We start from the raw sequence: 15741 nt of genomic DNA, 5'->3' as shown, positions 1-15741 counted from the left end.
TAGTACCTCACCTAAATAGAAATATGATCCCAATTTTCTTGTTTTAGCTTATCCCAAGAATCAAACCATGCAATGAAGAGGGGATGAGAATGTGAGGGAAAATTGGGAGGCCCATCATCTTTATTCACGAGGATCTCTTTTTATAAACAACTCCTTATTTTCCTTAGGTGTGCTTGGCGGGCATCAGGTTTTTGCCAGGGCAGCCAACAGGGAGCACAGAACCAAGCAGCTTAAATAGGTTTGCTCCCCCAGCATCACCATTTCTGCATCACGGCCCTTTCTCCTTCATGCTGACCATTGTTGGTTTTACCCGATTCTGTTCGTTGTGAACTGTGAGTTTCCGGAGGAAAGAACCTCGTCAGGTTCACATTCTACCACGAGTTCCTAGCACAGAGCCTCGTCCACAGTAGAGGCCTCTTAGATATATGCTGAATGAATAAATACATTAGTTATTACATGTAAAAGATGTAAGTTCCAAAGAGTAGGAATTTGTTATGACTTGGGAGAGGTGAAAATAGAAGGCCAGGCAGAGTTACAATTTTTTAGAAAATTATCATCCGTCTCCTAATTTATCTTAAACCCTATGGAAATGCACACTACAATTATGCAGCTTGTCACATTTGCATAACTTCTACTTCCTGAGCTTTGGAGCACTGAATTTCCCGGAGATGGCTTCAGCTAACTTGTGCATCACTGTAGCAGATGGTTTTGAAGAATGGAAGACAATCTTTACATGTCCCATGTCTCAACTGTTTTTTTTTTTCTTACTTGCTGTGTTATGTCCTTGTTCATATTTCATCTTAGATTTTTGGGGGATTGTGTAAAAACTCAAAAATATTTTATTTACTTTTCATTTTGAAGAAACTTCAGATGTACACAAAAGTTGCAAAATTGGTACAAAGAATTTCCATAACCCCTCACCTAGATTGTTCAGTTATCAGCCTGATGAAATTAAAATTGACAACAGTATTGTAATCTATAGATTACAGAATACATTACAGATTATAGAATCTATACCTTATTCAAATCTTGCCACTTATCCCACCAATGTCTTTTTGCTGACCCAGGATCACCCAATGCTTTCGGTTGCCATGTCTCCTTAATCTCTACTCTGGAGCATTTCTTCGGTCTTGTCTTTGCCTTTTATGACCAAGAAGCTTCTCATGAACCATGAGATCATGACCTGAGCCAAAACCAAGAGTTCGATGCTTAGCCCACTAAGTCACCCGGGTGCCCCATCCTTTACTGTTTTTAGACAGTGTCCTCTTAATGACTGTGACGTTCTGTTGTCTGGGAATAACAACTTATGTAGTCAGCTTTTTTTGAGGATGCATTAAACAATGCCATCATTATTTGCCATTTTAAATAGTACTTCGCTGAGCACTTCTGTGGCTAAATCTAGGTTTATATCCTTGCTTATTACTTTAGGGTAAATTCCTCTGGATATACGTTTTTAAGTCTTTTGTATCATCCCCAAAGTGTCCCCTACAAGGCTGTACTGCTTTATGTTGCTGCCAGCAAAGCGGTGAGCTATTTTCAGACACAAACGGTACTTTGTATTACTAATGGTCATTCTTAGAAATGACTGTCCTTTGCTTTTTAGGCATGTGGTTTGGTTAAAAACTTGGCCCTTATGACACACATCACAACTGACATGGAAGATGGACCCATTGTTAAATTAGCCAGTAACCTGGGAGTAGAAGACGTGAATTTATTATGTGGGGAAGAGCTCTCTTATCCAAATGTGTTTCTTGTCTTCCTCAATGGTGAGTGTATCACAGAGACCTGTTGATCCTGATCAGTCTCTGGGTGGGGAGTAGGAGGGAAGCCATTATTATCCAGGTATTTAAAGGACAAAGGTACTTCAATTCTGGGCCCAGGGGCCTTAATTTAAAGGTAGAAAAATGGTAACAGAAGCAGTCTAACCCACTGGCCGGGGCATCAGGTGCTGAGGATCCCAGGCCAGAGCTAAAGGTAACGTTGCAGACACTGGCTGCGTCCTGCCCTTCCACAGATAACCGCTAGGCCAAAGTGGAAAAAGCTCAACATGGCCTCTTTAAGTTCAAGTTAAATATGTGAGACATTCTGCAGAAACAGATCAGCCCTGACAGCACGTTGACTTCTATTCAGCCACTCGGTGATGGATTGTCAGCAGCCTGTCGCTAGAGGTCCCTTTTTTTCTGCCTGTGTTCCATTTGCTTCTTTCATCCCCTCTGAGTCCTCCAGAGCCTTGGCAGCAAGCGTGCCTCATCCTTGTGATTTGGTGGCCTGGGTACCTGTCCCGCCACACATCCTGCAGGCTCGTCCTGACCGCCTAGCTCCCGTGCTCTTCTCCCCTTTCCTTCTGTTCAGGGGGCATTAGGCCTTCACTGTGTGGGCAGGTGAGAAGCAAAACAGGGCTGTTCAGTACATCCCAGCGACCGACGCCGAGAGAGCTCTTCCTTTGCAGTGTCGCCCGGGACCTCTGCATCCTCACGCTGACCCCGGGGTGCAGAGTCCATCCTCCTCATTGCACAGATGATGATGATGGAAGAGTGGTTAGCAGGAGCCGGGCAGAGCTCGAAGCGCTTTACGTAGGATCAGGTTCACATTACTTAATCCTCACATCAACCCTTTGGAAGGGATAGAGCCAGTGTTCAAACCCAGGGAGTCTGGACCTTGAATTCATGCCCTCAGCGTGGTGCTGACCAGTGAGGAAAAGGAGGCTAACTTTTGCTACTTCAGCAGGCATGGGGCAGGGCTGCCCTGAGCTGCTCCACTGTGCTGCTTTCCTACAGCCTATGGACCGGCTGCCTGAGTCAGTAACTGAATTTGCAAATGACTACTCAGTGCTGTTCATCATCTTTATCAGGTAGATATTTCAAATCAGTATAGATCTGTTTTTCTGCCTGTTGTAAATTTTTCTCTTTCTGCTTAGGTAACATCCTGGGTGTCATTCGGGACCACAAGAAGCTAGTGAACACGTTTCGACTGATGCGAAGAGCCGGATATGTCAATGAATTTGTTTCCATCTCGACAAATCTCACGGATCGATGTGTCTATATTTCCTCTGATGGGGGAAGGCTGTGCAGGTATAAGTTGCTAAAAAGAGTTTTTTAAGTTTACTTCTGAAAGAAATACACTTGTTTTTGTTTTTGAATCCACTTCAACCTGTTTCATTGTCGAGATAAACTTAATTCAGTTAGCAGACTCCTCATGAATATGCATCTGGGTACTGAGGATTCAAAGATTAACAGGACTCTGTCTCTGCCCTCAGCGAGCTCAGTCTGTGGGCAAAGGCAGAAATAAGTACTAATAACAACCAACCACACTAATAATAATGCTAGCTTGCTGTTACTTAGCATTTTATTAGATACACTGTGTGTAAGGCTTTAACTACATTCCGCCCTGTGGGTTGGATTATTGTTTTCTTTTTTTTTTTTTTAATTTTTTTTTTTTAACGTTTATTTATTTTTGAGACAGAGAGAGACAGAGCATGAAGGAGGGAGGGTCAGAGAAAGGGAGACACAGAATCCGAAACAGGCTCCAGGCTCTGAGCTGTCAGCACAGAGCCCGACGCAGGGCTCGAACTCATGGACCGCGAGATCATGACCTGAGCCGAAGTCGGCCGCTCAACCGACTGAGCCACCCAGGCGCCCCAATTATTGTTTTCATTTAACCAATGAAGAACTGAGTTTTAGGGAGAGTAGATAACTTACCCAAAGCTAGATGGTGGCAGGGTCTGTTTTTCACTTGAAAGTCCTCCCAATTCATTTGACTTCAACAATCATGATTTTTACCCACTGTATTCTGTTGCTATGAACTGAACTTTATTTTTTTTTTTTTTTCAACGTTTATTTATTTTTGGGACAGAGAGAGACAGAGCATGAATGGGGGAGGGGCAGAGAGAGAGGGAGACACAGAATCAGAAACAGGCTCCAGGCTCTGAGCCATCAGCCCAGAACCTGACGCGGGGCTCGAACTCACGGACCGCGAGATCGTGACCTGGCTGAAGTCGGACGCTTAACCGACTGCGCCACCCAGGCGCCCCAGAACTGAACTTTAAAGGATGAGTGGGATTGTGTTCCTTGGATGAAGGAGGAAAGGAGAAATGGTGAGGAATGGCAAGAATAAAAAACGTGGAGGCATGAGCAAGTAGCATTAGGCCCAGTAGAAAGTAGGTGCCTTAAGCCATTCAGTACATCTTAAGGGCCTGTTCTTCACGGGTACTGGCCAGGAGGTGGGGGCACAAAGACGACTATGACCGGGTATCTGGTCTTTGGGGGATATTCGGGGACATCAGCTGAGGATGTTACTTATTTATAAGCCTCTGTGTTTTACTGTGGCCCTTCATTGTGGACCTCAGGTAGTGTTAGGGCACAAGTTAGTGAGCCAGCAATGGTTGGAGTGGTGAGAAGGGCTTGGGCTTTGAAGTCTGTCACAGCTGAGACTGGGCTGCCATTGTCTGTCCAGCATCCAACTTCTTCCAGTTACCCTCCTCATTTTCCTTTGGAGACTGCTCTTCCCTCTTCTTGGGATGGTCTGTCAGGTACCCTCTCCTGCTCAGCCACAGGTCAGGCACATGACCCAGGTAGACCAGTCACACTCTCTCCTCAGAGGATTTGGATCTCAGATAGAATAGCTCAAGGAAGAAGTGGTTGGAACTGATTCGTCCTGATGGCAACACATGCAAGAGACTGCCTGTTACTCCTTCCGTTCTGGATCCTTAGGGTCCGTCGTGAGGCTGGGCATTTCACCATTTTTTCCCCCTAATTTTAGAGGATGAGTGAGGGAGAGAAGGGCAGAAGGGGAGAAGGGGAAAGAGAAAGAGAGAGTATATATCTTAAGCAGGCTCCATGCTCAGTGTGGAGCCTGATGTGGGGCTCAATCCCATGACCCTGGGATCACTACCTGAGTCAACATCCAGAGTCGGACACTCAAACAACTGAGCCACCCACCACCCACGCTCCCCTTTTCTGGGGATTCTTAATCCTTCTAGTAAATTCTTACACTTCCAGTAAATTCCTTTAAATTTTTTGTTTTGTTTTAGTAAGTTCCATTTTTGTGTAAATGAGCCAGAATTGGTTTCTCTTCTTTGCAACCAAAGAACCTGAGGTGATGGACATACCTGAGTTTGAATCCTGACTTCCTACTTACTGACTTGGTGGCTCTGACTTTATTACTTTCCGTGGCTGAAAAAATGTAAATAATAATGCCTCCCTAGGATTATCCCAAGAGCTGACTGATGGAAGGTATGTAAGTGCCTTGTAGGTGCCAGGCTCACATTAGATGCTTATTTGTAGCTATTAACATATTCAATCAGGGGTAGGGAAAACCATGACATTTTCTTAGGTCATTCTGTTTGAGGAGTTTTCTCTTTCCTTACATCCAGTGTATTATGAAATAGTCTGAAAGAAATGAATTCTTTTTTTAGTAGTCATTTTATAATGGCATGACGTAGAGCTGGCAGGATCTACGTGTAGAGTTTATCAAGTGAGTAGAAAGTGAGGGAGGGGCACCTGGGTGGCTCAGTCAGTTAAGCGTCCAACTTCAGCTCAGGTCATGATCTCACGCCCTGTGAATTCGAGCCCTGCGTCGGGCTCTGTGCTGACAGCTCAGAGCCCGGAGCCTGCTTCGGATTCTGTGTCTCCCTCTTTCTCTGCCCCAGCCCTGTTCATGCTCTGTCTCTCTCTCTCTGTCAAAAATAAACAAACATTTAAAAAAAAAAGTGGTTTTTTTTACTAAAATTAAAACAAAAAGAAAGTGAGGGAGCGGAGTGTGACCCTTGCCCTGCACCCGTGTCCGTCCTCACTTGGGCGTCTCTCCGCCTGAGCTCCGTGCAGCCCTCGAATGAGGTGGCAGCGTCTCAGCTTCCCTCCCTGGAAGCCAGGATTTCGAGGTAATGTTGATTTCCATGAAAAGTTCACTCAGTTCATTGCTCAGCAACTTGTGTTCCCCTTTTGTAATTGTGTAGCTCTTCTTCTTGACTGTTTAAAAGTGCTCATTAGTCCTCCAGTAGCTATTTGGACTTTCGGGTAGGGTGCACAAGTGTCTGGGGGTGGCTCACTCCCCGCTGTAAGAGCTGCTTATCCAAATAGCGACAGCCCTTGACGTTTCGGTGCCGCGTGCCATCCTTTGTGTCGGCGTCTCCTCGTGGTGGCGAAGCCCTCGGAGGCAAATCACCCCTGACAGTTACAGGTTAATCTACCAGAACGTGGAAGCCAAAAGCTTTCTCTACCTTACACCCATTCTCTCGTTAAGAAGAAGCTCTATTTTCTTTAAACGTGTAGCCCCTCTTTCGGTTCGTGTGTAGCTTTACGTGACCTGCCAGCATAGCCCAGCGGTGTCTGTCCAAAATGGAGCCACTCTGAACAGCTGATGTTCATCAGACCTTTGCTACAGAATGCCATTGTTGTCCTCAGTGACAGTTCTCTGCTGCCGACCTCTTGGGTGGTAAATCACATATTTCCTATGTGAAATCTTAGGAAATGCCTTTGGTCTGATGCATCTACATGGTTTTTAAAACCAAGACATTAAAGATTTGTTTCCTCTTTCAATCTTACTGAGTATTGTTTTTGCCTTGCCTTTTCATTTAAAATTTTTTTTTTCAACGTTTTTATTTATTTTTGGGACAGAGAGAGACAGAGCATGAACGGGGGAGGGGCAGAGAGAGAGGGAGACACAGAATCGGAAACAGGCTCCAGGCTCTGAGCCATCAGCCCAGAGCCTGACGCGGGGCTCGAACTCCGGGACTGCGAGATCGTGACCTGGCTGAAGTCGGACGCTTAACCGACTGCGCCACCCAGGCGCCCCACCTTTTCATTTAAAACTAAGTATTTCCTAAGACACTTGGGGGAAATACTGTGTGTATATATATGTGTGCACATGCACATATACACACATGGGCTGGTGTGTATGTCTTTTTGTGTATATGTGGGAGAGAAAATAGGCCTCTGTGCACTTCACACGTGCAAAGACTACCCGGTGTCCTCAGGCAGTCCAGAAATCAGGTTGATTATATCTCTAGCTTCCTTCATTTTACTTTAGTAAACTTCCTTGCTGACTTAATTCTTCTCTTGAACTACTGTGAATTTGTTATTTTTTTCCATTCCAGACCCTACATAATTGTTAAGAAACAGAAGCCTGCAGTCACAAATAAACATATGGAAGAGCTGGCTCAGGGGTACAGGTAAATGGCCTAAAGCAAACTTTTCAATCTCCTTGATACTCATGCATATATGATTTAATCAGCGGTGGCATTTTTTGATCTGAGCTTTTCAGAAAAGTGTGTTTTCATTTATAGTCTCTTAATTCCTCTCTACTAAATGTTTCAGCCTTTTAAAAACCTATTCCTCTCTATGTGAATTTGCTTAGTCTTTGTAAAATATTAGCAGTTTATATTGCGAGGACCACAGGTTGTTGGTGTAAATTAGCACACTGTGAAGTAACAGGGATATGTTGATTTACACATGGTGGGTCTCTCATCACAGGAGCTTTTTAAAGTCCTAGGAGATATTTTCAGAAGTGGGGGCCAGATTGACAAGTGTCATAGATGTTTTACTGTTTTTATTTCAGTGATTTGTGATCACTGATCCAAGAATAACGTTTCAGGCATCCCAATATAGTGACACTTTCTGGGAGAGAAAGATGCCTTGGGTGTAAATGAAAGCCAGCATCCTCCATTATCGCATGTAAAACACTGCAGTGAAATGCTGTTCAGTCATGTACATGTCACCAATATTTTCCCAGGAATTTTGAAGATTTCTTACACGAGAGTCTGGTTGAATATTTAGATGTGAATGAAGAAAATGATTGTAACATCGCACTCTATGAACATACAATTAATAAGTAAGTAGGATCCATAACAGCCATAATTAAAACCTGTTCTGATTATAGAAAGAGCTTTCTTTTCATTTCATCTTTTCTGTTGTGTTCCCTCTTAGTAGGAACTGTTAGAAGTATACTGTCTGGGGCGCCTGGGTGGCGCAGTCGGTTAAGCGTCCGACTTCAGCCAGGTCACGATCTCGCGGTCCGTGAGTTCGAGCCCCGCGTCAGGTTCTGGGCTGATGGCTCAGAGCCTGGAGCCTGTTTCCGATTCTGTGTCTCCCTCTCTCTCTGCCCCTCCCCAGTTCATGCTCTGTCTCTCTCTGTCCCAAAAATAAACGTTGAAAAAAAAAATTTTTTTTAAATAAAAAAAAAAAAAAAAAGTATACTGTCTTATAATAAAGCCTTACCCATTCTTTATCCCACTGTAAGAATATCACACCAACTGCTAACAGTCTTTAGATTTCATTATCTTTTCCATTCATTTTACACTTAGTGTGTATTTTTTGAAAGGAATTGCTTCTCTGATTTTGATATTTGATCACTGTCAAAATTGAACTAAGAGGTCAGGCTACGTTAAAGATGTATTTCTCTCTTCTAGAGAGGACACCTGAATTCTTGTCAGTGCAGGAATTCCAGATGTTATATGTTCTAAGGATGTCTCTAAACTTATGTGCAATATAAACAGAAAAACGGTACTTTGTTCACAATGTTTCAAAAATAGTGATATTTTTAGAAGCATCTGTTCTCTTTAGAGGACATTAGAGGACATTCATAGAACTTCCTGTCTGATGCCCAGGACTGATGATACTGCTTACCTGAAACTGGAATCTTCTGTTATATTGTTTAATAGGTAGGAGTTTATTACTGGCACCTGATAACTAGTTACGTCTTCAGTCAAGAAAGTACCTTTCTCAGGGCGCCTGGGTGGCGCAGTCGGTTAAGCGTCCGACTTCAGCCAGGTCACGATCTCGCGGTCCGTGAGTTCGAGCCCCGCGTCGGGCTCTGGGCTGATGGCTCGGAGCCTGGAGCCTGTTTCCGATTCTGTGTCTCCCTCTCTCTCTGCCCCTCCCCCGTTCATGTTCTGTCTCTCTCTGTCCCAAAAATAAATAAACGTTGAAAAAAAAAAAATGTTTAAAAAAAAAAAAGAAAGTACTTTTCTGTTTTCTGCCACCAGATGAAATGTACCACTCCGTTTTTGTCTTATTGTGATTTAGTAAATAATGCTTTTCAGTCGAAATCTTTATTCCTTAAAGGCGTGACTGTCTCAAAGTACTATTTTTATAGTGTCCTGTGAAGACGGAGTGGACATAGAGGAGAACTGTTCTGTAGTAACCCCTGTAGAGAACTGTTCTGTAGTAACCCTGTGAATAGCAGCGCGTCCTTGTCGCTCAGCCTCCGCTGCTCTCCTCAACACCCACATCCAGCGCCGTAGCTCATCGTGTCGACCTCTGCCGTATCCCTGCAGTCTGACCTCTTTTCCCCACCTACACCTACCATGCCAGTCCAGGCTGCTGCCATTGCCTGCCCGGGGCCTCGCAAAAGGCTCCTGACTCTTTGGCCCTACTTCCCACACAGTCTGTTATTAATAGATGAAAGTGGTCTTTTCCCGACTCTTCTCAAACCCCCAGCGGCTTTCCCTCTCCCTTGGAAGTCCTTGCAGAGGCTTCAAGTTCCTGCACCATCTGCCTGCCCCACCTGGTGCCTGCAGCATCCTCTCCTACCCCTCCTCCCTCACTCTGTTTAACCACACTGGGCTCTTCACACCTCAGGTGTGCTTCTGCCTCAGTACCTTTGCGCTGGCCGTTCCCTCGCCTGGAACACTCATACCCTGCATGGCTCACTCTTTCAGCTCCCCCAGGTCTTCACTCAGGTGTCACCTTCTCCGTCACCCCATTTAGAATAGAAACCTCTCCTCTGTGCACACCCCTCTTCACTGCTTTATTTTTCTAGTGCTTATTACCTTACAATAAAATCTGTGAAATGTATGTTTTATTGATTTATCTGTGTATTTATCTTTCCACTAGAAGCTTCACAAAGGCAGGGATTTTTCTGTCTTGTTTGCTGTGATAAGGAAATGCAGCCATTAGAATCAGTACCGCCCAATCACCAAGCTGACCCATACATCAAATTCATTTTATTTTAAAAATAGAAAAAAATTGACATCCTGTAATTCATACTTACATTCTTTTTTTTAAATGTAGATCTCTTTTTTAAAGTAAAAAGAATGAATCCCCTTCCTTCCCCATCCCACCAAACTCCAGCCTCCAGATGTAATCAGTGCTAATGGTTTAATGTACTCTTTCAGATTTTTTTCGAAGGGAATACAAAACATACCTACACGGTCACTCACAGTGTATGGGACCAAGGCAGCATAGTTTATGTTTAAACTTGATTTAAACCTACCATCATTACCAACTTCATCATTCTGAACATTTTTTATATTAGCATATGTATATATACCTATATAAATATATTACTTTAGTTTCTTTATATTACATTGACTACACATAAATAGTTTATTTAACCTGTTGTTGAATATTTAGGCTGTTTTCTGACTTTTCTGCTGTTGCAGACGACAGGTTACAGAATCTTGATTTGAGCTAAATTAAAGGCCCTTATGCACATTGACTAGAAAGTCTCCTATTTCCTGTTCAGGACAGAAGATTATGGTGGTTTTAATTTCAAATAATAGTATTCCTTTTTGTTTTATAGAAGTCAAAATCAGAGCATTTGGACTTTGAATAATTATCAGAAGATACATGATCTTAGATGTATTGTTATGAAAAGGTCTTTACCTTTTTCATTTTCAGCTTCAATCTGCATATTTACATGAAGAAATTGGCCCATATTTCAAATTGGCCAATATTTAAACAAAACTGTACATTTAAAATGAACTGTTATTGTAAGCCATAAAATGTCATTATAAGCAGTTTCTCTTTTAAATTAAACAAAACAAAACCTAGAGCCCTTTCCGTCTCTGCCGACAAAGGCCTAACATATCTGAGAGAGTTGGGGTTCTCCCAGGTCATAAGGTCAAAACTGTGTTCTTCAAACCAAGAGCCACATGGAAAGCATTCTCTCCAACCAAGCTAGGAACATAATTCATATGTGTACTGGAGAAAAAAAAAAAAAAAAAAACCCATGATGGATGACTGGATAAGTGGGAAATCTTTTGCCATGTGCATTGCAACTAATTTTCCACAATGGGTTGGCCTATCTTGGAAACCACTTCACAGGTACTATAAACCATTGACATTATTTTTTTTTTCTTAGTTTATTTTTTCAGAGAGAGAGCAGGGGAGGGGCAGAGAGAGAAGGAGAGAGTATCCCAAGCAGGCTCCACGCTGTCAGTGCAGAGCACAATGTGGGGCTCAAACTCAGGAACCAGGAGATCATGACCCGAGCTGAAATCAAGAGGCAGATGCTTAACCCACTGAGCCACCCAGGTGCTCCAGCCATTGAAATGACTAAAACTATGTCTTAGAAATGCTTGAGGAAGGAATAGAGGATCAGCAGAGACCACAGACACTGGATGTGATGTCTGTTACTTTCAGCAAGACCCAGAAACAATCTGGCTACCCTTTCCTTTTAAAATACCTGAGCTGCTGTATCATTTAGCCAAAACTGGTGTTTTTGCAAAAATGTGTTACAAAAGTAACGAAGATTCTAACACCTACTAGATAAAGTCTTCCTTTGTGTCCAGCACCTACAGCTCAGCTGTCCAATAAAAAAATGTCATGCAAGCCCATATATCTACGTTTTCCAGTAGCCACTCTGAAAAAGAAACAGACGAAGTTAATCTTAGTAACTGTATTTGACCCAGTGTATCTCAAATGTTGTCATATCAACATGTAGTCAATATAAAAATATTGAGATTTTATGTATTTTTTTCCTTATTATAAGTCTTCAAAATCTGGTGTGCACTTAACACACATCTCAGTTTGAAGGCTAGATGTTCATTGGAAATACCTGATCTGGTTTCATAACATTTACGTTTGAAAAAGTTGACTCACAAGTGTAAGTTGTTACAAACATAACTCAGGTTTTGAACAACTGAACTGAGTTATTTAAATTTGAGTTTTTAAAATTTAAAGTAATTGAAATTAAGTAAAATGAAAAATCCCATTCCTTAGTTATACTAATCTAACTGAACAAGTGCTGAACAGCCACACTTACCTGGTGGTTGTGGTGTTGGTCCCCTTACATCTTATAGTAACTTCTTCAGCAGATCTATTCCTCTTGAAAATGGTCATACAACTTTGTCATTGATACAAGTTGGAAAAGGGCAGAAAAGCAACGCACTCAGCCATGTGGATATTTTTGGTATTGCATTTTGATATGCCCAATATAGTGATTTCTTTATAAGGGTTATTGTTATTAGTATGTAATAATGTTTTATTTTCTTACAGGGGTATTTTGTACTATCTCCCTTCTCTTACATTTCTATAAGTAATAAGTTTCTATTACTGAAAAAAATAATTCATTTTATTATATTTTATTTTTATCAGTTTTACTAGCAGCAAACATTGAGGTTTTATATAAATTACATGTATTTGTGTATAAATTTTTATATTCATATAGACTTATAAATTTTATTATCTAGGTCCTTGGGGGACTTTTGTTTTTATTTGAGAGAGAATGAACGAGCAGGGGAGAGGGGCAGAGGGAAAGAGAGAATCTCAAGCAAGCCCCACGCTCAGTGTAGAGCCCGATGTGGGGCTCGACCCCAGGATCATGACCTAAGCTGAAATCAAGAGTCAGACGCTGAACTGACTAAGCCACCCAGGCACCTCCATTGGGACCTTGATAGTAATATTTTTATACTCTTTAAGAGCTATTTGTTCTAGTCCTTGGTGTCTTAGATGTCTAATTTTTAATTAACAGAGATACCACCCACTTGGAGATTGAGCCCTTCACTCTTCTTGGTGTTTGTGCTGGCCTCATCCCATACCCTCATCATAACCAGTCCCCAAGAAACACATACCAATGTGCCATGGGGAAACAAGCCATGGGTAAGATTTCCTTCTTGAACTTGGTTGCAAATAGTTAGAAAAAAGGCTTAAATCTTTATCCTTACTCCAGTAGTATGAAATGTTTGGTTAAGTCAGACATTGCTAATTCCTGAGTGTTACTGACCTCAGAGGGTTGCCTGTGAACTCTGCAGGGCTTACAGGTGCCCCGCCATGTTTGAAGCATAAACAGAAATAGAGAAAACCTCTCTGAACTTGTTCCTTTGACCAAACAAGGAGATATATAATAGATGTCACAGAATGACAAGGCGGTAAACATGAAGAGAAAAGCTCTATAAAATGTCAGTTGTGAACCAGAAGAAATGGAAGAAAGAGCAGAAAAACACAAGGTGGAGGGAAGAGAGGGAGGAAGAGAGCCGAAGATGCATGGTATATATTAGAATGTGCTAGTGATGGTCAGGGTGACAGTCATTGCACCCATTACATCCTCATCCTTGCTCCCATAGCTTCTGAAACACCAGTTCATGTCATACAAATTTCTGAATTCGTTTTTCTTCTATTTTCTTTCCTCTCTCCTCCATGTATCTATTAATTTATCTGTTCTCCATCCATAACACTTGTTGAACATCATGTGTAGACCAGACAGTGAGTCTGAGACCTGAACATGGAGAGGTGAGACAGAGCCCTGTCCTCAAGGTGTTCACAGTCTAGTAGGAGAGCCCAACAAGAACAACTATAATTCAAGATATGTGATAGGTGCTGGAGTTGACCAACAGCTGGAATCTTAGGGAATGAGAGCTGAAAGGTCACTAGAGGTTAGAGAGTAGGTTGTTTCCGAAGAATAGAACCGAACCGGGTCTTGAAAGACCCTGAGTATTTTTCACAGGCATGAAAATAGAAGCAAGCGTTGCATGGGGCATCTTGGTGCTTTGGTATGGGTGTTTAGCCTAATCTGGGTATGGTAGCATAGTGGGAGGGGCACCACATATTATTAACGATTTTTGGTTTTATCTTGAAGGTGATATGGCGAAGATACCAGGCCAAAACAAGAAAAAGTTTTGCTTATAAACTTTTTCTGAAATGTTTCTTAAAAATCATTTAAAAATGTTTTTTAAATCCTAGTGAGTTTAATAAGTTCTATTTTCATTTATGTCTATGACATCAATATGGTATGTCATTTCTGGTTTAAAGTATGATACAAGGAACTTCAAAAAGAAACTGAAAGGTTTTTGCATTGCCTTTGAGTAACCACCGGAAAGCATTTAGCTTCCCAGTTGCCAGCAATCAGCTGCAACTGACCGTAGCTTGACAATTAAGGAATCCTACATCTCATCCCCGATAGTGTATGTTTCTTTTCGAGTTTTTATATTGCGCTTTGGTTGGCAAAACATGTTGTCCTGCAACCATTTACCTGAATGACGTAATGCCTGGACAGTTCAGAATAATTCCCAGTGGGAAAATCTAAGCCGAGGCTCATCAATTTCGCCTTTCCCATTCATCCTCAGCAGCAGTGTAGGCTGATTTCCCGCTTGTGCTTGTGACTTGCTAACAAGTTGAAATATACAGTACTGAACCTTGTGTGTCATGAAAGGGCTATCACTTCTATTGGGTTTACCAAACCATTTTGTTTCATGATGTGAATCCTGGCTGAAACAATACACCTTTTGTGTAGAACCTTCAGCAGAATTAACGGAAGACTAATCACTTCATCGCTAATGCCACTCTTTGCTTGTGTTTGAACATTGAAACAGAAAGGGCTACGAATCTATCTCCACTTGGTGAATCTTTTTTTTTTTTTAAATAAAGAAGAGACTTGAAGGGAAGAAATAATATTTTTATTTTTGTAACTCATCTCCCTACCAGAAAAAAAAAAAAAAAAGCCTTTATTTCGTGGCCATGAGTATCTGCAACGTTTGGTTAGTTACCACACACAGTTAAGCAGGATCAGTGTGTACAGAAAGCCAATTCAGTGTCTGTAGAGTTCTTTTGTAGTTTTCTGTGTGAAGGTTTTTTTTCTCGTTTTGTTTTGAGTGTCATTTGCAATTCATTGTCTGTGTTTTCTGAGGTTGGTGTATTCAGCTGCTCTGACCCTGGGTCCTGCACATTTAGCTCCTTGGATACAATCCTCTGACGTTACTGCTGACGCTAGGAAGACAAAAGCCACTGAATATCTTAAGTAATAAAAAAAAAAAAAAAAAAGCCTTTGTTACTGTTATTATAAAACACCTGACTGGGAAGAAAAGCATCAAGATAAAAGTACATTCAGAGTTGGCACATTACATGGCTACGTTTCTCTTCGGACGCTGAAATAGCTGTAGAAGTACCAACTAGGTCTAGATGAAAACTCCCAAAAGGAACAAGGCCAGCAGAGGGAGAAGACCCACAGCAGAGGCCCAGGTCTGTAAAGCAGACCTAGCACTTTGAGTTGGACTTCTCGGAGTCATTTTAATTCCATGCAGTCTCGGCTGCTGGTAACTAAAAGTCGTGCTATCCCATTTTAAGTAGGAGCCATTGCTGAAGACTGTATACATCTCAGGGATTCTGTGTGAATGTTCTAAAGTATTATTTTAGTGCCGTTCATCCGTTAGTCCATATGGATAGTGGAAGACAGTAGCCCAGAATTAACACACTACATATTCTAGCCAACCTGGAAGATTTGCTGTCTACTTTTCACTACCAACCGTCTGCCCCCAGTGAACAGAGTGAGAAAATGAGAGAAAGTCATTTTTCTGTCACTACCAAGGAGACCAAGATGAGCACAAAGCACAGACTGAAAGCCTCACCTTGTACATAAGAGAAAGCTCACTTTAGTCGTGAAACCCCAGCAGAGGTGTTTCTTAAATCTAAGGTTCTTTAAGTTGTTAATAAAGTACAGGTTTCCACACACCATCTTATCGTGCTACTAAGAAAGACTTGACCGTCCATGAATATGGCTCTGTTGTGACAAGGTTCCGAGCAAGAAGCC

The 15741-nt window shown here is 42.0% G+C and overlaps 1 protein-coding gene across 2 annotated transcripts in view; it reads left to right on the top strand.

Moving 5' to 3' along the window:
- Positions 1–15741, top strand: part of POLR3B (RNA polymerase III subunit B) — a 105535-nt gene that overhangs the window by 45928 nt on the left and 43866 nt on the right. For both annotated transcript variants that reach the window (XM_025926658.2, XM_086712460.1), the window contains exons 15-19: positions 1604–1766; positions 2918–3071; positions 7094–7168; positions 7729–7827; positions 12691–12818. In XM_025926658.2, coding sequence (XP_025782443.1) covers positions 1604–1766; positions 2918–3071; positions 7094–7168; positions 7729–7827; positions 12691–12818 — 619 coding nt within the window. The remainder of the gene's footprint in view (positions 1–1603; positions 1767–2917; positions 3072–7093; positions 7169–7728; positions 7828–12690; positions 12819–15741) is intronic.

The sequence above is a fragment of the Puma concolor genome, chromosome B4, assembly GCF_028749965.1.
Source record: "Puma concolor isolate L17-30 chromosome B4, mPumCon1.1.hap2, whole genome shotgun sequence".
Lineage (NCBI taxonomy): Eukaryota > Metazoa > Chordata > Mammalia > Carnivora > Felidae > Puma > Puma concolor.
The sequence above is the reverse complement of the archived record's forward strand: the minus strand, read 5'-3'. Positions and strand labels throughout refer to the sequence as shown.